The sequence below is a fragment of the Lynx canadensis genome, chromosome C2, assembly GCF_007474595.2.
Source record: "Lynx canadensis isolate LIC74 chromosome C2, mLynCan4.pri.v2, whole genome shotgun sequence".
Taxonomy (NCBI): Eukaryota; Metazoa; Chordata; class Mammalia; order Carnivora; family Felidae; genus Lynx; species Lynx canadensis.
In genome coordinates this window covers 89,197,335-89,218,501 of record NC_044311.2, presented here as the reverse complement: position 1 = coordinate 89,218,501, position 21,167 = coordinate 89,197,335, and the positions used below count along the sequence as shown (strand labels likewise).

Here is a 21,167-nt window from a genome sequence, read left to right as displayed (position 1 = left end):
ATCGTCAATATTTTCCTTTCTGATTTCTTTTAGTGCTTTTATGCCTCGAGAACTCTTTTTTTCACTCAGGGATCAGTTACATTTACTCACCCATATTTCTTCTTAAAATGTTTCTTATATGTCATTTTTAAGATTTGGGTTTCTAATCTGTCTACAATTTGTTTTGGTGTATGGTATAAGGTTGTGAGGATGAGCTTGACTATTTTACCCCAAGTAGTCCTTTTTTCCAGTGCCATTTATTGAATAATTTGTCTTTTCCTCATTGCTTTAGATTCTTTCCTTATCATATATTAGGTTCTTAAATATGCCAGATCTGTATTAGGTCTATGAATCAGACTCCATTCATTTGTATGTTAATTCTTGTGTCTGCTCCACCTTTTAATAATGTAGTTTAAAAAAGTATATTTTAATATCTAGTGGGGCAAGCCCAGCCCATTATTCATCTTTTTTTTTTCCTAAAAAATGTTTAATTACTTTCACCCATTTATTCCTCCAAATGGAAGTCTAGTAAAAAATCCCTTTGGCACATAATAGGTACTTAGAGATTCATTCAATAGATATCTGCTATAATATTTAGCTTTTTAATCCCAAAACATGTTGATTTTATTTGAATTTAATTTTACTTGAGTCTTCTTGAATGTCTTGCATTCCTGAGATAAACTCTATTTGCATGCACAGCAAATCTTTAAATGACATTTAACAAAAAATTAATTTTTTTTTTACAGCTTATTTGGACTTCATTCTTTCAGTCGTAAGAAAACTATCTGTGATGAATGGTAGCCTTTTTTTATTTGTCATGGAATCATATCATAGAGTAAACAGCTGTGGAGCATGGTTATCCTAAACTTAAAATAATTTCACTTTTAAAATGCTGTTTGCAGATGGTATCATAACCACAACCTAATTATTAAACTTTTTAAGTGCATGAATATTATACAAAGATCCTGTATATGAAAGACTAATACACAAAGGGGGGAATTTGCTCTTCTTGCATTATTTCAAGAATAAATAAGAAAAATTGGACAACAAAAAAAAACATTAAAGAAACATTAAAATTCATATCAGCCATAATCCCATTTTCCAGAGATAACCAGTATGTATAGGTATGTATGCAGTTTTTATACACAGACACATACTAATATATTACAATTGGGATAAGTTTGTACATGCTGTTTTATAATCTATTTTTCCTACTTAACAGTAGGCCATGAAATTTCCCATGGCATTAATTACTCTTGCACAGTGTCATATTTAATGGCTACACACAGTGGATATTCCATGGATTACTTTACCAATCCTGTCTGGATGAACATTTAGATTTTGTGTGATTTTCCAATAGTATAAAGCCATAATAAGCATCTTTACACTCTACTTTAACATTCTTCTAGTCTTTAGCATGTCATCTGTGTATTGAGTACATGTGCATATTCATTCATGGATAAAGCAAACTATGGCTCCCTGTCATGGCAGGGACTCCCATTCTATGGGAAGCTGGAAAAGAACAAAGAGGACCAGGTTTCCCAGCCTCAGGAGGTAATCTGCCCAGATTACTGGGGAAAAAATTCAAAGTGTTAGAGAATTGATGGAGAAAATAGCTTCAGAGAGCATAGTACAGAGAATTTTAGCAGCTTTGGACCATTTGTTCTACTTAGCAGGTGGATTTGAAGGTCTGGCTTACCTGAGTTTGTATTTGCCACTTTCCTGTGCATCCACACCTAGCTCCGCAACCTCTAGCTTTTCTTCTTCTGTGAATTCCCCATTCACAATGGCCTGACAGCTCAAGGCCAGCCAAGGAAAAGGCCCACAGGGCATGGACTCTTTGGGACTCTTACTCTTTTTCCCTGCAGGCAGCTGGGACTCCTTAATGGGGCTCTGAAGGTTTAACCTATGGGTAGATGTTGGGGCTACCAACAGTGGTATGCATTTGCAATGGAGGTACTTCTCAGAAATGCCACCTGGACCCATACACCTTTGTCTGGAACTCAGCTTCATAAAGGCAGTGGGGGAGAGGAGCTGGGGAAGAAGGAATAAGACTGGCCAGCTATAGTCTCCAACACATAGGAATCAGAGTGGAGGGATGCCCATGACCATAGCCCTTTGGACACAAGAGGAAGGGGCAAGTGCTTATTCAGCTCAATCAGCAGCTGATCTTCCTTTGGGCACAGGAGGCTTTCCTTTGCATCTGAGGAAACTGGCTAGGGGAGCAGGAATGGTTGGAGTGCTCACCAAAAAGCTTAGATTGGATAGGGGTGAAAAACAATAAAAATTCACAGGAACCACACAGATGGATGTGAGCATCATGGCTTACAGGTATATAGTGGGAAGGTGAGGAGGCAGTTTTTAGCTGCCATTTTCTGAATTTACTTTATTCACTTAATGTGTACACTTACATTTGTTTATTGACACAATCAACACTTATTAATAAGCACGTATTATTTACTAAGCCCCATGTTAATGCTGCTAAGATGAACAGGGAAGAAGGAAGGAGTGTTATGTTTACTTAGCCATCAGTATATGTCTGATGCCTTCAAGTACATTTTGTCCTTTAATTATCACCACAGCCTGTGAAGTAGGTATTCTTATCTCTGATGAGGAAACGGAGACTCAGAGAAGCTAAGTAAGTTGTCTAAGGGCACACAGCTAATAAGTGCTAGAGCTGGGAGTCAGACTTAGTTCTGTCTGAATGCAGAGCTGTGCTTTACTCAGGGCCATGAGTGCCTCTCAGGATGTGCCTGCCCTAGGAAAGCTTACTATCTCATACAAAAAATAGCTTGTTGAGCAAATAGTGGCCAGGCATGCTCTTCTGTGGCTACCTGAGTAGGAACACTTGAGAACCCCCTTCTTATCTCACCATGATCCAGCCTCTAAGGGATCTTGTTAAATAAATTTGCAGACCCCTTCTGCTGGCTCTAACTTTTTTCAGAACCCCTCACGGAGTCAGGAAGGGTCTTGAGTCAAGTTGTTATCCCTCTGCTAGCAGGGGTTAGAGGCTGGGCAATCTTCTATTAGGAAGGCTTCCAGGAAAGGCAATGCCTAGGCATCTGTAAAACTCCTTTCATGTTTAATTTCACTTCTTCTGGCTCTCAGTAACTTCACAGTGAGGGAGAACCACCTCTGGTTGAGCTCATCCTTAGAGCATAGGGTCCTGGTCCTGTACCCAGCCTTGACTTCCTACCATCTGCCTCAGCTGCCTTTTATTCAAGCTATGGAATCTAAATAATTTCTTTTTGGTTAATTTTTCTGCCAGCCCAAGCACAGGATTGGGTCCCATCTAGGTCATGAGTGTTAGAAAGTGTGCCATGAGTGAGGCAGATGCTGGATTATAGGATGAAGTGGTTAGAACTCAAGAGAGATTATAGCATTTTTTTTACTTTGTTTTAGACAAATGGTTCTCAGCCATTTAGGGAGTCATTGACCCCTTTGAAAATCAGATGAAAACTGGAATTATACAGATTCTCTTCTCAAAAACATGGGCACTTATGGACACATATGCAATAATTTGCATGCAGTTTCACGAGCTTTATGGTCCTCCCAACCACACACATCTTGAGGCAGGGTTAGGAATCTTGCTTTGGTTTATTAGGTAGTCCTGGAATGTATGGCTTAGTATGTGCACTGGTAAGCACTGTTGAGGGTTACCTAGGCAACCCTTTGTAGATCCCCCCCCCAAGCTTCTTGTTTTTTCCAGAATTCTGGAGAAGGATTCTAGCTTTGTGAGGTATTTGGATTACTTTGATTTCCTATTTAGCACTTGACATCATTATGCTTCTTTCTAAAGAAATAGCAGACATCACGAGTCAGACTCTCTCTTGAAATTGGTCCTTTCCTAGCTTATGCTGGCTCCTGGTTATGCTAGGTTCACAGAGGAAGCTTAGTTCTGTCTAAATGCAGAGCTGTGCTTTACTCAGGGCCATAAGCTGCCTCTCAGGATGTGCCTGCCCTAGGAAAGCTTACTATCTCACAGAGGAAGCTTTGTTGCTTATCTCTGGCAAACATTAACCCATCCTTCTGTACTCTGGAGAAGGTTTAGGTCATGGTGGAAAAACCACATGTCTTAGCTACTCTTCTCCCTGTTCCCCTAAAACTACCAGAGAGATCATGGTTCTCACCAGTATCCTATCTGGTCCAGAACCTTCCTGAGGATCCTATAACCCTTTGCCTCTTCTCTAGATACTGCTTTTTCACTTTTTAGACAATTTCTTAGAGCTTGAGTTTTATTAGGCCTCTTCTGAATATTTATCTCTCATATGTACCTCTATCATTGTATTTCTTATATAATATTAAAATTACATGTTGATGTGTCTGATTTGCCTCCTATACTCAAAGTCCCTTAGCGGGGTCAGAACTCTACATTTTTTTTTTTTTTATCATTGTAACCATAGTGACTGGAATTTTATCTGAAACATATATGTGCTAAATAGATATTTGTTGAACTGAAGTGGGCAGTGTTTAGATACCCAAGGCAATAACTTAAGGAAAGTTTTAAAAATTGCTTAAAACTCTAGAAATTTTTCCATGGCCAATCCATCTACTTCAGAGATTACCAGCCAGAAAAACATAGTACTGGGATCCATAAGTAGTTCATGCTGTCTCATTTCCATGGGAGGTGTGTGTGTGTGTGTGTGTGTGTGTGTGTGTGTGTGTGTGTGTGATATGCATAGACTTTTTTCTGGGTTACTACAATTATTATTTATTAATTATTTTAAAAATGTTTATTTTGAGAGGGAGAGAGAGTGGGGGAGAGGCAGAGAGAGAAGGAGAGAGAAAATCCCAAGGGGGGCTCGATCTCATGAGAACTTTGAGATCATGACCTGAGCTGAAATCAAGAGTTGGACACTTAATCGACTGAGCCACCCAGACACCCCTGCAATTATTTAAAAACAATACCAGAACAAATCTTTGTATTATCTTCTGTAATCTTTCTATGTCTATGTCCCTTCAACATTTCTTCATATTTGTTTATCTCCCTGATATATCTGAAGGTCTCTTTCATCTCTGCCTCTTTCTCACTTGGTTCATATATCCTCGGACAGGCTGGACAGCAGTCACTCTGAGTAGCAACTATGCAACTAGCTCAGGACCAAGGACAGCAGCATACATGTCCTTGAAGTGAGAGAAGGTGCTTTTGTTTGCTAAAATTTGTTCAATAATATGACCTTTGGGCATAGCTCTTCTCACCTGTCAGGCTGCATTTGCAATTCTGCAATCCCGGTTATTACTCTTTGCTTATTTGGTCATTGCTTGTGTTTGACCCATGTCTGCAGTGGATGTGTGTCCAGTCTGTGCCCACTATGTCCTTGTGGCATTGCTTCCACTGATGGGTAGTGAGACTAGGGCAAGAGTGGCACAGCTATGGAGTCAGAAAATATGGAGGTAGGGGTAGGGAGAAGCTCTGGACTGGGGTGAGGGGGACTGGTTTAGGAGCTCCCCATGAGGGTCTCTTGCTCTGAGCTCTGCAGTCATCCTTTGCTGCTTTACTGCTACCCACATCTGAACTTCCAGCTATGGGGAGCAGGGCAGAGTGAGGGGAAGTACAGGACCATTCATGTTTGCATGCCTGCTGTTCCATAGTGACAGGGGTCAAAGATGCATTTTCAAATCAACAATTTCATCTTTAACCTAAAGTCATGTCCTGATTAAATTAAAATTAATTCAAATTCAAATACTACTGATATGCACCTGGGGAAGAGGGAGGGGGACTGAGAGTGAGGGTCCCAAGGAATGAGCCTTTTATATGTCTGAACCACAGCACATACCTTCCGCCTCTACCTCTAAGTATCTCTGTAACTCTCTCTAAATATATTATATAAGCAAATATACTGCTAATATTCAACAGCTGATTCATGTTCATCACTGACTAATTCATCACTAGCTAATGTTCTGTGTTACTTTGAGAACTCATGCAAGAGTAATACTCACTGTAACAAAAAGACAATAAATCTACAACCGTCACAACCCTCCATGAGGTATGAGCACTTTAAATAACCTAGTCAGTTAGCAAAGAATCTGTTTTTAAGAAGTGATGGGCAGATATAATCACTTCTGAAGTGGCCATTTTCTCGTGTCTAGAGAACACCAAATGTTGTCAAGTTTTCTGGGGAGGGAGGGAGGGAGAGAGGGCAAGTGAGCCTGTGTGCATTGCTGCTGAGGTCTCAACTCAGCTAATATTAAATCTTGTGAAGAATAAACAGAAACGGTTTGCTCATTAGCTGGGCTTACAGAGGTGTTACCCACATGTTTAAAGTGCTAATTAATAGTGATCTCTAATGCAGCTAATTTAGCAATGGTGTTACAAAATTTTGCTCTTCAAAAGTAGCCCATTAACCAGGCCTTTATATCTAATATTGACTTTAGAAAGTTAATATTGAAATTGGCCACAATTAGAGTTCATGCGGAAGGCAGAGAGAGAAAAAAGATAAAGATGGGGTAGAAATAGGCAGGGGAGAAGGCCTGGGGGAGGAAGAGGCACAGCAGTCAGTAAGCATCATTTGTGTGGAGGGCATCATGGCACTGTGGGTGAATAAGAATCTGTCCTGGGGCATTCCTGAGCACAAGCTGTGTACTGGGAATTGGAGATACAGATATAAACACCCAGCCCAGACCTCTGGAGCTTAGGGTCTCGAAAGGGATCCAGATGTTGCAGTGGAGATGACACAACAGTGAGGGGTCTGCCATGTGACATACAGAGAAGGAGGAGCCAGCATAGCCTGGGCAGGGGAGGTGTCAGGGAAGGTACCCTGGGCAAGATACCCAGCTCATCATAGCACAGGGCAGGAAATGGTCATTGTGGGGAGTGATGAGCAAATGCAAATCAGACTTCAGAGGAGGTAAACGTTGCTTCTCCCTGGTGTAATGACTACCCAGTCTGGCTACTGTCATCTCAAGTTCCTGACCGCTGCATGAGACCTAGTCAGTTTGCTTGGAAAAGCTTAGTATTTAGCATTTGCCAAAAGAGGAGCCCTTGTCTTTGTTTTTTCTCTTCTCCTTTCTGTGTTGAAATCAGATTTGCTGAGGCTTGTGAATGTCCTTCTCTTAGAAGTGCCTGGGAGGAGGAGAGCTCTGCTACACTGTCCTTCCTCCCATAAAAGTGAGGGAGGTTGCTGCTGAGGCTGGTTTGACATTTGCAGGTGTCAGTGTTGAGGGACCGAGGCTGTGCTGTGGGCAGATGGATCCCCAGGTGGGGCAAGGCAGGTGGAGCTCCACACTGCACAGTGTGTTCTGTTGCTGACACAAAGCTGCCCAGTCTCTTTCTTTACCAGATTTATTCCTTCCTCTTAGCACACACTTCCTGCCTCAGTGGCAGTTGTTTTAATTAGAGATCTAAGGAATATATTTATAGTCTCTGGAAGAGTTTTCCAACAGCCAGTTTCCTCAATAGCTTGTTCGCATCTGTAAAGAGGAGACAAGACATTCACCTCCATCTGTGTGTGTGTGTGTGTGTGTGTGTGTGTGTGTTTCTCCACAGCTCTTTCTCTCTTGCTCTTACCCATTTCCTCTCATTCTTGCCACCCCTCTCTCTTTCTCTTGTGTTAATAAAGGAAAGAGGTGAGGGAGAGAAGGGATAGTGAGGGGAATGAAGATCATCACTCCCACCCACCAATCCCTTCCTTCCCATCCACAGCTGTACTGACAGTGTCTTCTCCTAGGGCTTTGCCCATCTAGTCCTACACATAAGGGATCATATCCTTAAGTCTCTTCCTTTTATGATTCAGTGCCACATTGCATCTTATTATGGTGTTACTCAAACTCCCAGCCTCCTACTGGCCTGGCAGCTTACATCAGGTACCTCACAGATAAGCATTCTTCCTGCCTCTCTTGGAACTTCAGAAGATAAAAAGAGACAAAGTTCTAGTGGCCCCGTCCTCATATTCCAGCACCCACCTCAGCAAGAGCCACATGTCCCATCCTCCCCCACCTTTTGCACAGCAGAATGTGATATGGGGTTTGGGGTCAGAGCCTCCTGGCTCCAGCTCTGTTCTGGAACCACAGCCTTCCTTCAGGACCAGCCAGGTTCCACCTAGCTCTGGCCTGTGCTGCGTTGTTGCAGTCCCAGCTCTCTGAGCTTCCAATGGCACTTGCAGCCACTTCTCTGCTCATGCCTTCCCAGGAGCCCACCCTACTGAGATATCAGTTCAGAGTGTGATCATGGAGCTCAGCTACCACCTCCATGCCCTCTTTTCCATCACTCCCTCATCCTACTTTTCTGTTCACCCTGTAAGCTCTCTCCATCTTTGGCACAGGGTCAGCTCACCCCTCCTCTCTGCTGTGGCATTTGCTGCTTGCCACCAGGACACTGTTCTGTGGCCCTACCCTTACTCAAACCCTGGTTCAAAGATCACCTCCTCAGGGGAGCCATCCCCCTGATGAATCACCTCCTACTCCCCACTCTTGCTCTCAGTCCTCTAGCACCTGTGTATGCTTGGTTTTGTCCAGTATATCTGGAGCCTTTTTTGCATGACAGGCACTGTGTGCTGAGTGCTAAGGTAAGGCAAAGAGTAAGACATGGTCCCTGCCTCCAGGGTTTCAGAATCTGTTAATGGTGAAAAGAATGAAAACATAGAAATGACTTTCAGGAGAGAGACAGGAGGAGGCACAGTCAGGGATGGTTCCACTTGAGGAGAAGGTCAGAGAAACTGCACGGAGGAAATGATGGATTCAAGAAAGATTGAACGGGTAGAATCAGCAGAACCAAGCACTGAACTGATATTTGGGATGTAGGAGTGGGAGGAGTCTAGAAGGCCTCCCAGGTTTCTGTTTGGGTAAGGTAGTAGGTAATGGCACAAATAATTAGGATACAGGAGATATAGGGCAGCCAGGCTGGGGGAGCGTGGGAGGGTCTTTGTCAGAACCTCAGAATCTTAAATCGTTTTTCATACAAAGTCTGGTCTCAGGTAGCATCCTGGTCTCAGGGGAATTGGGCACTAGGTATTTTATTAGGCTGGAAACTCTCAGAGGGCAAAAATTGGGTCTCCCCTCCAAGGGAGAGAATTGCACTGTGTTCTCATTAGACATGGAGCTCCCTAGGGTGCGGGCACCTTTCTTTCCTCTGCTTCTCATCCAGTATTGCCCAGTGTTCAGGGCTTTGTACCTTGTGGGTGGGAGTGCAGGTGCACTGAAGAGGCATAAACCGACTGGCTCCTCTGCTCTCCAGGGTCATCTCGGAGATGGCGTCTTGGTCTATAAATGTATGTATAGTACTGACAGCAGTTAGAGAAGGCAGGGATCTGAGGATTGGGTTAGTGAGGAAGATTTGTTGTGAAATTAAACTATCTGATGCCTGAGAGAGTGGTTTAAGCTACCAAAATTCTGAGCAGTTTGGACAGGTGTTATTCATAACCACTCCTAGTGCCAAAAAACACAAGACATGGTCCAGTCTTGGTGCCCTGGAGGGGAAAGTTATCTATCTTCTTAATGTTTTTTTTTATTGCAGAACTGAGTCTGGGTGATGGGTTCCAGGATAGTGGCTGACTTTTTGGAATTGTTGGGCGGTGGTGAGAGGTCTTCTCACAGTGGAGGTAGGAGGGGTGGTGGGTAGCACTAGATTATATTTTAGAAGTTCTATTTAGACTAGAAGGATGTTTTTATGGATCTATGCCTCTGAGGCAATTCTGGAATAGAAAGACATACTTTAGTGTATAGATTTCTGTAAATGCAACATGCATGTGAATCACTGGGGTTTCTTGTTAAAATGCAGGTTCTGATTCTGTAGGGCTGGGGTGGGACCTAGATTTTCCATCTCTAGCAAGGTTCTAGCTGGTAAGTGCTGCTTGTTACTTTGAGTAGCAGGGCTTTAGGACTCACCTTTAGGAGACCTTTCCTTTGAGGCCCCTTATATTCTGTACAGATGATGTCCTGCCTCTAATAACAGTTCATTGTCCTGTCTACATATCTGTCTGTCTCTGCCTGCAAGCCCCCTGGAGAGCAGGGTCCATTGCCTATTTATCTAAGTACCTCCACGCCTCACATAAGGCCTCACACATAATAGGTGCTCAATAAAGAATTGATGAAAGAATGACTCTGGGAATAGGAAGCAGTCCAAATTATACCCAAAGTAAGGCTTGGTCCCAAGAGCTCTTGGAACTCTCAATTGCAAACCAAATGTCTTCTGTGCAGCAGGTCAGTCAGTGATTCAGGGCCACTTTGATCAAGGCTCCCGTGCTGGACATACAGGCATGGACTGGAAAGAGGAAGTGGAGGCCTACCTGAGCATTGATGAAACAGGTTCAGGCCCACTCGAGGCAATGAGACAATATTAGAAAACTTAACAGTAACTTCTAAGTAAGTGCACATTAAGGGGGTATGGCTGAGAACCAAAAGGAAGTAGAGAGCAATCCGTGGGTACCCTGGCAGCTTGCACCTCCAAATGCTCAACAGTTAGCTGTTTGTGTCTTCACTTGTTGAAATCAGGGTTGCCAGGGGAGGCTAGCATGGAGCACAAGGCACCCAGCTGCCCTAGGGTGCTCACTGCCATCCTGGAGCCATGAAATGACAGATGGGGGTGGTGTGGGGGTTGGGACTATGACCCAAGGGCCAGTCCTCCTGTTGCCATGTGGGGCCCTGCAGAGGCTGGGGCCCAGAGTGAAGAAGATGGGCACTTTCCCGCATGGGGAAGCCTGACTAGGAAGAGGTGAAGAGGAACAGGCAGCAGCGATGTAAGCCTAACACATTTGGAGGGAGGAGGAGGCAAAGTGGGGCTTGGAGAAGTCCCATGCTGGAGATCCTGGGGAGATAGCAGTGGTAATTTTTACTTCCCTAATAGATGCAGAGCATTTCAACTTTGCTAATTAACCAAACAGCAGGCTTGTAATTCTGACAGCAGCAGGACACAAATGGGGTGGGATGCGTGCTGAATGCCATCGAAGCATGCCTTTGTCCTTAAGAGAAAGCATGAAACTGACGTTGGGTCAGGTCCGTGAGGGTGCCCTCGGATTCTTTTTTCCCTGCAGTAACTCCAAAGGGCACAGGGACTTTCACTGCTTCTCAGGCTTTCTTTAGAGTTAGCAAGGGACCTGCTGTTTCAACAGGCTTTTCTTTTAAAGGGGAAAGCTAATCTACAGTTGGTCTAGAGTTTGTAGTCTAATAGTGCTATTATCAAATATACCTTGTATCAGAGACAGCAACTTCAGAGATACAAATAACTTGCCTCTTTCAAGGTATGTATGCTTCACAGATGTTCTTCCATCACTAGCCTTCCACTTTGGTAACTTAGGCCATCCACAGGACGGGGTGATGCGTCCTAGGCATCCCAATCCCTAAGCTGACTCCTAGAAAAGAATATGCTGGGAGGTCAGGGAAGAGTTGTTTTATCTTCCCAAAAACACACTGAACCTTGTTAGGGACTTTGTTCCCAGCGCTTTCTCTCAAAGCATATTGATCTGATAATCTGAGGATCTTAAAGGCCAATAAATATGAAGAAAAGTTTAAAACATCTCAGACTATCAGAGCTGAGTGGGACCCTGGAGGTCCTCTACGCAGATCACCAGCACTTCGCGTGACAGATGTGGCCTGTGACCTTGTGCATGTCACTTGAGAAAGGGTTACCATTTCATTCATTTCTTTATCCTTTCATCAAATATTTATTAAACATTTTCTGTGAGTCTGCCCAGACATGTACCTGATAGTGAAAACATGTTTCTATTTCATTGGTCCTGTTTGAGTTAGTTTTCAATGGACTTCCCCTTTATTATAGATGCTGACAGCTGGTTTCACAAGGGCCTGGGAGAATTGATACATAGGACCCTCAGTTGGTGCAAATAGGTTTTCTACTCGAGGTCACCAACTTCTGAGCTGCTGAGCTAATTAGTTTAGCTCTACTTGGCTTTACATAATGCATATATTGTTGAAAAGTTGTTTGTAATTCAATTTTTAGCAAGTGAAAAACTAATTCAGACCATTAAGGCAAGTTTTATTTAAAGAGACCCTGGAGCAAATCCTTTTATAATGTGAAAAATCTTGTTGTTGTTGCAAAGGATTATTTCCTACTTAAGGATTTTATAAATCCAGACACTTCAGGTTTTCTTATGGTAGACTCACAACCTGGGAGATAACTCAGCTGTCTCTGAACCAAATCAGGGAAGACTAGCCTGGGAAAAGGAAGCCCTAGGAATCTTAGACCTAAGATACAGACATTTACTCTGGCCAGTGGTTGCAAGCTGCATGGACAAGCCCCAGCCTTTCTCTTAGGCCCTGGAGTCTGGAGGGGAGAAGGAAGAGATGGGGCATGATGAATGGGGTGTGAGGGATGGAATTCAGAGCTCCCTCTTGCTCTCACCTCATGCATGGGAGCGATGAGAGGTTAGTATAGGGAATCTTTTGCTTCCATTGTAGCAAATTCCAGGCTCTTCCTTAATGCCTGAGGACTGCGTGGAATTAGAGCCATCTGTACACTTAAAGGGAAGTAAGGGAGAGGAAAAGCAGTGGGAAAAACAAGACAGGAGTTTAGGAGAAAAGAGGGTTATGTGGATTCTCATCATACAGTGAAATCTCATCCGTTTGGGCCTTGCTCGTTTTGAACTTGTAAATAACTTGAAAGACTGAAGTTTACCTTATTAAATTTTTTTCCTACAGAAATTAATAGTAAATGTAGTAATATGGGGGAGAATGTTTTAAAATTGATGGATACAAAGGTGTATTTCACATATAAAAATAGGCTATTTTAGGGGCACCTGGGTGGCTCAGTTGGTTGAGTATTCAACTCTTGGCTCCGGCTCAGGTCATGATCTTGTGTTCATGGGATCAAGCCCCACATCAGGCTCCACACTGAGTGTGGAGCCTGCTTGATATTCTCTCTCTCTCTCTCTCTCTCTCTCTCTCTCTGCCCCTCCCCCCCTTGATCGAGCTCTCTCTCAAAATAAATAAACTTAAAGAAATAATAAATTAATTTTAAAAAAGAAAATAGCTATTTAATGCAAAGGCATCGTTCTACACAAACAATTCATGCATTAGCTCAATATGATCCTTGTCTAGTTGGTTAAGACTGATAGGACTTTTTTCCGCCAAGGAAGCCAAAACATCTTATTGTGTGAAGATGAAAAAACCCTATGTATCTATTTGTAAATTTTGTAATCATTTATATTGATCCTAAGCAGTTTCTACTAGTGAGATTTCATAGTTTTTCTGTGTTGGACATAAGGTCAGAGTGTAAATATCTGTACAAACTAAGGATAATAAGTATAAAACAATGCTTATAGTTAGAGCTTTCTTTTTTTATGGTGTTTTCTTTCTTCTGTTGCTCACATCCGTCTCAAAGTGAGCCTTGTGGCTGGTTATTCCAGAATCAGGCACTCTGGGCCAGCTTATGAAGAGAAGCAAATGATGAATAAAGAGGCTCACTGTCTTCATTTAGTGAAAAATGAAGAAGAAATAGGTGAAATGGTCAAAGACACGTTGGAAATTTGTTGGGAGTTAGGATATAACCCCTGACCGTGGAAACTGGCATTCTGAGGACACATCTCTCCTCCTCTCTGGTTGAGTGTACAACTGGCTCATTTTCCCTTCCCTAGGCCAGTGATCTTAATCCTGGGCTGTTGCCAGAATCCCCAGGTGCGTCTCTTGAAACAGTCAATGTTTAGAGGTTGAGACAGTCCTGAGTGGGACCATCCTCCCCAGTATGTTTCTCTGTGGACTGTCAGATTGGGACCACATGGGAGTAAGCCAAGTGGAGAAAGGCACTGGAGCAGGTGTCCATGGGCTCTGGTTCTGTTTCACTGAGCCGACGCAGAACCTCTTCTCTTCTGGGGTCCATGTGTGCAATACACAGCAGAGGCTCCAGTTATAGCTCACAGAGTGTGGGCTGGCTCTCCCTGAGAGTCCTTGTGGGTGGTCGGGTTAAATATGGGGGCACAGTGGGCTGGCCTGGGGTTTTGTGCCTGTGTGCTGGGGCTTGTCTTCCCACACACCTTGCACTCACACTGGGCTGGGTTGCCTTTGAGGCTGTTTCTCCAGGCACATCATTATATTCCATTCTATGTGAGCCCCAGGCCTCTGCCTCCCACCCCCTAAGAGGAAGTCAGCTGGACCCCAAAAGGGACTTTGCAGCTGAGAAGTGAAATTTAGGCAGAGAATGTGTTGCTGGAGAAGGGAGTGTGTTTCCTTCCCAGGAGATTGGTGTCTCCCCACCTCCTGTCTGTTGTGGACTGGTGAGGGTGACATTGAGGGGGAGGAGGAAGAAGGCTGTTGCATTCAACTTAGCTTCCCACTTGGGGATATTGTGGTTTACTTTTCCTATTTGTACAACGAAGACTAAAAGTCACTGTGCCAGGTAGAGGAAAAGCAATAAACACTTATTTAGGGCATTGTAGTCCATCTTGATATTAATAAACCTGTTCCATAGATGTTTACTGAGTGCTTACTGTGTACCAGACACCATGCTAGGCAAAGAGGTACAAAAGTGGCTTTTAAAAAGCCCCATCGTCAAGTTGCTCACAGCAGCAGGGCTTGTGGTTGTTGCCTGCCAGGCACGGAGCTTTGTATAGGTGGTGGGGGCAACTTGGACCATCCTTTCCCTGGAAGGGACACCTGCATGGCCTGGCATCATGTGGAAGTGTCCTTCCTGTTGTGGACCCTCTCCTGCTCCATTGGGCTGGGCTGTAGCACCTGAACAAGGCACAACTTTTTGGCGCATGATAGCGTTGGGCCGCGGAGGGGGGCACCCGGGGATTCAGCCAGTTGGCCTCTTTCACCCTGATTCCTCTGTTTTGTCATCCCACAGGATCTTTTCGGAATGATGGTTTGAAAGCTTCTGATGTCCTTCCCATCCTAAAGGAAAAAGTGGCCTTCGTGTCTGGTGAGTGTTTGTGGAACTTTGCTCTATAAGAGACCTGGAGGAGTGTGTGTACGTGTGCATGCTGGCAGTCACTTCTTGGTGTGTGAGAGAGAAGTGGGGGTGGGGTGGCACTCAGGAGCCGCTGGCTGCATCCTTGCTCCAGAGGCAGGCAGAAAGAGGAGGGAGAGCTCTGATCCTAGCTGGGTGCTCTGGACGACATTCACCACCACAGGTGGGTGCCTCTCTCCTCACAGCCCCCACACATACACCTTACCTCACCCCACCATCCCAGGCCTGTGAGGTCCCTCATGGGCCACTAAGGTCCTTGTGGGAGATGGTCCAGTTGGAGGACTCTGTTCACCTCACACATTCCCAGAGGTTTCATTTGGGTTCATCTCTGACTGGATCACAGATAGGACATTAACCTCTTTATCTCTCCTTCCTGGCAAAGGGAACTCAAGTGAATGTTTATATCCATTCATTTACCTTTCTTAGTAATGACTTCCAAATATTTATTTCCAACTTTTCTCTCCAACCCATCTTGTGCACCTGCATCTTTTACTGTCTGATTCAGGGGTCAGCAAACTATAGCTGGTGGGCCAGCCACCTGTTTTTGTAAGTAAAATTTTACTGGAACACAGCCATGTGCGTTTGTTCAGGCAGTATTAGTCTCCTATTGCTGCTGTAAGAAGTTACCGCAAATTTGGTAGCACACAGCAACAGAAATTCATTGTCTCATGGTTCTGAAGGCCATGAAGTCAGTTTACTGAGTCTGAAATCAAGCTGTCAGCAAGGCTGTGCTACTTCCAGAAGCTCTTGTGGGAGAACTCACTTCTTGCCTCTTCCGGCTTCTGGTGGCTGCCAGCATTCACTCCCATCTCTGTCTCTGTGGTCACACTTATTCTCCTCTTCTGTCTGTGGCACATCTTCCTCTGCCTCCCTCTTACAGGATACCTGTAACTGCATTTAGGGCCCAGTCATTTAAGCCGGGCTCATCTTCCCATATTAAGATCCTTGACTCGGTCACATCTGTAGGTGCTTTTTCCAAATAAGGTGACATTTACAGGTTCCAGGGATTAAGACCTGATTTTTTTTTGGGGGGGGGCTACTATTCAGTCTGCTATAGGTAGTGTGAATGGATGCTTTCTTCCTTTAGTTTTTTTGTTTATTTTAAAGAGAGAGAGAGAGAGAGAGAGAGAACATGAGTGGGGGGAAGAGCAGAGAGAGAGGAAGAGAGAGAATCCTAAGCAGGGTCTGAACTGTCAGCACAGAGTGCTGCACAGGGCTCCAACTCATGGACTGTAAGATCATGACCGGAGATGAAATCAAGAGTCAGAAGTTTAACCAACTGAAGTTTAGCCACCCAGATGCCCCAATGGCTGCTTTCTAACTACAATCACAGAGTTGAGTAATTTTATCAGAGTCCAGATAGTCATAAGCTTAAAATATTTACTATCTGGACCTTTAAGAAAAGTTTGGTGGTGGGGGCGCCTGGGTGGCGCAGTCGGTTAAGCGTCCGACTTCAGCCAGGTCACGATCTCGCGGTCCGTGAGTTCGAGCCCCGCGTCGGGCTCTGGGCTGACGGCTCAGAGCCTGGAGCCTGTTTCCGATTCTGTGTCTCCCTCTCTCTCTGCCCCTCCCCCGTTCATGCTCTGTCTCTCTCTGTCCCAAAAATAAATAAACGTTGAAAAAAAAATTTAGAAAAGTTTGGTGGCCTGTGATGTAATTGAAGGCAAGCTACAGGTGCACCAGCATCACTCTGGGTGCCAGTTCTTGAGTTCTGTAGACTTCCCTTGTAGAACCTCCAGCAGGGGCTGGGATGATGGCAGTGCCCCACCGAGGATCACAAGCATTCATGCCTTGTGGACTGAGCATTTGTTTCTGGATGATCCTGATTGTCCACAAGGAGTGGTGGTAGAATCACAGGGAAGAAGTGAGTACAGTCCCACAGGGCATGGCTGCGCATCATAGGTGCTACTGGTGTGGATGATGGGCAACAGACACAATGAAGAGAAGGGAGAGTGAGGAGGGGTTTAGAGGGAGGTGAAACCAAGCGGCAGGTGTCTCCCACCTGCTGAGAGGGAAGGTGAGAGACTGATGATTCAGAATGTGGAGATGGGATGTGAGAGCAAAGTATGAGATGGGAGTATGTAAGGTACTAGATGTACTCAGTAGTAATAGTGATACCAGCGTTTTATTGTTGTTGCTGCTAGGTGAGATTGACCAAGAAGCTGCCTTTCTCCATTAGCATTAGGGGCTTGTCTACCTTGTCAGGTAGTGAACCCCTGTCACTGCAGATGTTGAAGCACAGGCTGAACAGCCCTTGGCAGGATCATGTGGCGGTGATTACGGGTAGAGGGGTTGGTAAGGCAACCTCCAAAGTCTTTGTAAGCTTGGATCTGAGTGTTTGCTGAACATGTGGGAGGACCTTGTGCGGAGGTCCTGAGGGCCGCTGGGCAGTGCTAGGCCCCTGACTTCTGCTGCTGCCCAGAGCCTGGCTGTAGGACATGGCCCACAGCCTCTATTGTTTACTTTCTACTCCCAAGTAGAGCTCAATCAGATCTTTTCTTCTTTAGGGCCCGGAGCTTCAGCTAACCTGATGTCCCTCCTGTCCCCTGGGTCTCCTGCTAATCCTCCCATTTCTCTTGTGCCCAAACTTCCTCTACCTGCAATGCTTTACCCACACTTTCTGCCATTTTGAGCCTCTGTTTTTCCCAAGTAAGTGCCCACTTTGCCTCCTCCAGGAGGCCTGCCTTGCTTTAGCGTAGAGCCTCTGAACACCATCCTGTTCTGCATCAGTTCAGGGCATATGAGTGCAGATACAGTAAACTCTGACATGGGGACCCTTGTTTGATTGTTCATGGCTTATTTTTTCCCATGTGAATTCAGTTGGAGCCCTGAGGCAGAGCTCAGCCAGCCCTAGAAAAAAACCTTCCCAACTAGACAGAGTTGTCCTAAGGGAGAACATAGAAACAATGTGCCAGGAAGACAGTCCAGCATGAGGCAGGTAGATGCTTCCCAGAGCAGGAGCGAGGTGGCTGGGGCTGTGCAGCTCGCTCCCTTGAACTGATGTGGGCTGACCAGCCTGGGGTGCGTCTTACTCATCTGCACGTGGTGCCAGGAGCTTTTGGGCTTAGGGGACATTGTCTTCCCGTGCCTGAGAAGGATGCTGAGGATGCTAGGGAGACAGCTGGCTGCATTAAAAACAAAAACAAAAACAAAAACAAAAACAAAAACAAAAACAAAAACAAAACAAAAAAACCCAGAAACCAGAAACAAACCAATAAAGCCTCTTATATACTGAGCTTTTAAAAGACAAAACACAAGAATAAAACAAAACAAAGAAACCAGAATTAAATAATACAGTGTAGCAGCTGTATTTCTTTCTGAGAAGGAAGGTGGTGACCAGAGAAACGAACTGTCTCTTGTTCCTGCCCTCCTCTGCTCCTGTCCCCAGCATGGCCAGGGCAAAGGAAAGCGTGCTGCCATGGGAACGCACATTTGGAATAATCCAGTGCAGCCCAACAGCTTCTGTGTGTGGGCGTGTGCACGTGTGTGTGAGACAGGTTCTGTGGCTGTACCTTAGGGAGCCTCTGTCATTCCAGCCTGGTGGTCCTGCTCTATACTCACAACCTGTGGGCTCCCCCTTTGCCCTCTCTGGCTTCCTCTGAGTGCATATGCCTCCCACTCACAAGCACCCATTTGTGCCTTTTATCCAATCTGCTTGTACGGGGCTTATTTCACCCCTATTATCATTTTGTGCACTCACACCCTCCTTTTGGCCACCCCCTGATGTCTCTCTGCCTCCTGATCTCCCACCAGCAATGTTCTCTATGTTCCTAGGGAAATTTCATGCTGCCATGGTACAGTCTTATATCCTGGACCTGTGTCTCTCAAAGTATGCTCCATAAAACAGCAGTCCCACAAGATGGTCCTCAAAAAAATGAAAAGGGGTCCTATGCTTAAATAAGTTTGGGAAGTGCATATTATAGCCACCTCATGGAGATTTGCTGTGTCCATTAAAGCACATGCCCATTAAACACATGAAAGCATCTCCCAAACTACAGAATAACTTCATTCCCTTAAGGAAATCATGTGTATCCATTAACATCTTGCTAACTATTGTTACATGGACCAGAATTTTGGTATGATGCCCTCAATGTATTTTTCTTCTCCCACCACCCCCCACCTTCCCCACTTGCCCTAACTGGAGCCTGATACCCCCTGAAAATTTTTGAGCACCATTGTTCCTCTGGCTCAGTCAGGGAAGCCCTAATGGTCCCTGCTTTTGGTCTTGCCTCTTCCCCAACCCTACCCTGCCCTGCCTCTCTGGAAGGGGATCAGTGCTACTTCTAGAACATCAGACTGTCCCCTCCCTCTTTATCCTCTTTATACCTGTCCTGTAGCTCCTGGCAACAAAGCCTTACATGTGCAGGCCCATGGCAGGAATGTGATGAGTAAAGGAATTACCAGCACCTTTTCAAAACTTGGCTACTTGTGTCTCATACCCTCTGGGATCCTCCTCCATAATGCACACTGACTTCAGCAGGGAGGATTCTCATTCTTCATCCCTGTGTATCACGCTCTGTAATGTCAGCACCATATCAACTATCCATCCAATCCTACACCTTCATGGCTTCTCAGCCTCCTTGGCACCAAAGTTTTCCACCTCCTTATTTAGGCCATGAATATCTACGACCTTAACCCTTGATATGTGCGTCCATGGACTTAGCCTCTTACCTTTGACCCTTTCTGGTGTTCTCCTATAAGTTGGGAAAGGATGGATTTCAGATGAGCAAAACATCTGTCCCCTTTTCTCTGGGAACTCATGATCCAGTAGGACATCTCCTACCTGCACTGGGCCCTCTCCACTTATGCATGTATTAGCTTTATTCTGCCTTCACTCAGGTTAGAACCTAACATAGATACGATGGCTAGACCTCCCAAAAGAGGTCTCACTGTGCCCCAGTTCCCTGCCTCATTCCTTTTAGCCTACCTCATACACAGTCCTGCTGTTCATTCTCTTGGGACGCAGATCAGTGATGGTCTTCTCCGCTTTCTCCCAGCACCTCGAACCTATCCTGATCCTTGACAGGTGACCTCATTTGCTATTTCACCTAAAGAGCAGTGTCCCCCAGGCAGGCTGAATTTCTCCCACTCCTTCATTTAGTTGTTTCCTCCTCCCTCTCTGAGTTGCATCAGCCTGCTTCAGAGAAGGGGACAGGACCCCTCTTCTTGCACCGGCTCTGAGGCCTTGTTCTACCCATTGTCCCACTCTTTCCAGCACAGTGATTCTCTTTCACTATGCCCTTTCCTCCTCTGCTTCCTACACACTTGCAAGGTCATCTCCTTTCTGAGAAACACCTGGCTGATCCTGCTGCCCCCTCTTGAATCCTTCTCCATGCTTACTGAAGGGACCGGGCTGCCCTGACCCAGGCTTTCTCCTTTCCCTCCCTCTCCTCTGCCATCTGGAACCTTCCCCAGGCATATTTATGAAACTCTTATTTCCAAGGGCAGAACTACCTCTAGCTCAGGAAGGACAGTTCCAACAGTCCTACAAAGTCCGTAGTGAGTCTTTGCCAAACAAGCCAGTCTTGGCACTCCATGTTCTCATGGCTCTACCGTGTCTACCGAAAGTCAGGAATAAAGGCAACAACTGCAGTTAAAACCACCCAAGAGTGAAAATCCTTAGGATGGTTCATGGCTAGAGAGGAAGGTTGTGGTTACAAGAGATGCTCCCAGCTTTTGGGATGTAATGCCCCCGATTTCGAATCCAAGAGACCACCAAGGAGCCGATACCGATGCAAACGCATGAGGGTTTATTTGCAAGCTCGAGCTTGGGCCCGAGTATACCCGACACAGCGGAGCAGGGACTTGGACCCCTAGGTTAAGAGGCGTAGCAGTTTTATAGGGGCCAGTGGCCAATGAGATTGTAACACACACAGAAAGTTGCACATTCATGTCAGTCCACACGCAGGTGGCCAATTGAATTACAATTTACCCTATAGTAACTGTTTGAACTAGCCTATCACTCTGGTCAGAATTTACGTGCAAGTTTGGTGAGCAAAAGGCGGGGTTTACATTCTTTGGCGGTTAGGGGTTCTGCATTCCTAAATGAGCCGGTTTCCAGTAAGGGTGTGCTCAGCGGCTTGACTAGTGTGGGGGAGTGTCTTAAGCAATAAGTAGGTCATGTGGGGGTTATACATGAGATGGTGGGTGTAGCACAAAATGGAGTTAGTCTTGCTCTGCTTGTCCAGGGGTAGGGGATTTTTGTTAAATTCCTTGGGTCCCACAGGGAAACCTTCCATTTAATCCTTCTGCTTCCTTTTCCTCATGTGGAAGGCAGTTGGGAAATGGGGATCATTTCCAAGGTAGATGAGTTGGGGTGGTTTTTCATACAAAG

At 45.2% G+C, this 21,167-nt stretch overlaps 1 protein-coding gene across 5 annotated transcripts in view; it reads left to right on the top strand.

Annotated features, from left to right (window-relative positions):
- The window catches only part of LOC115523297 (kalirin), a 482,303-nt gene that overhangs the window by 178,096 nt on the left and 283,040 nt on the right, over positions 1-21,167 (top strand). For all 5 annotated transcript variants that reach the window (XM_030329206.1, XM_030329205.1, XM_030329203.1 and 2 more), the window contains exon 2: positions 14,711-14,785. In XM_030329206.1, the coding sequence (XP_030185066.1) occupies positions 14,711-14,785 (75 nt within the window). The remainder of the gene's footprint in view (positions 1-14,710; positions 14,786-21,167) is intronic.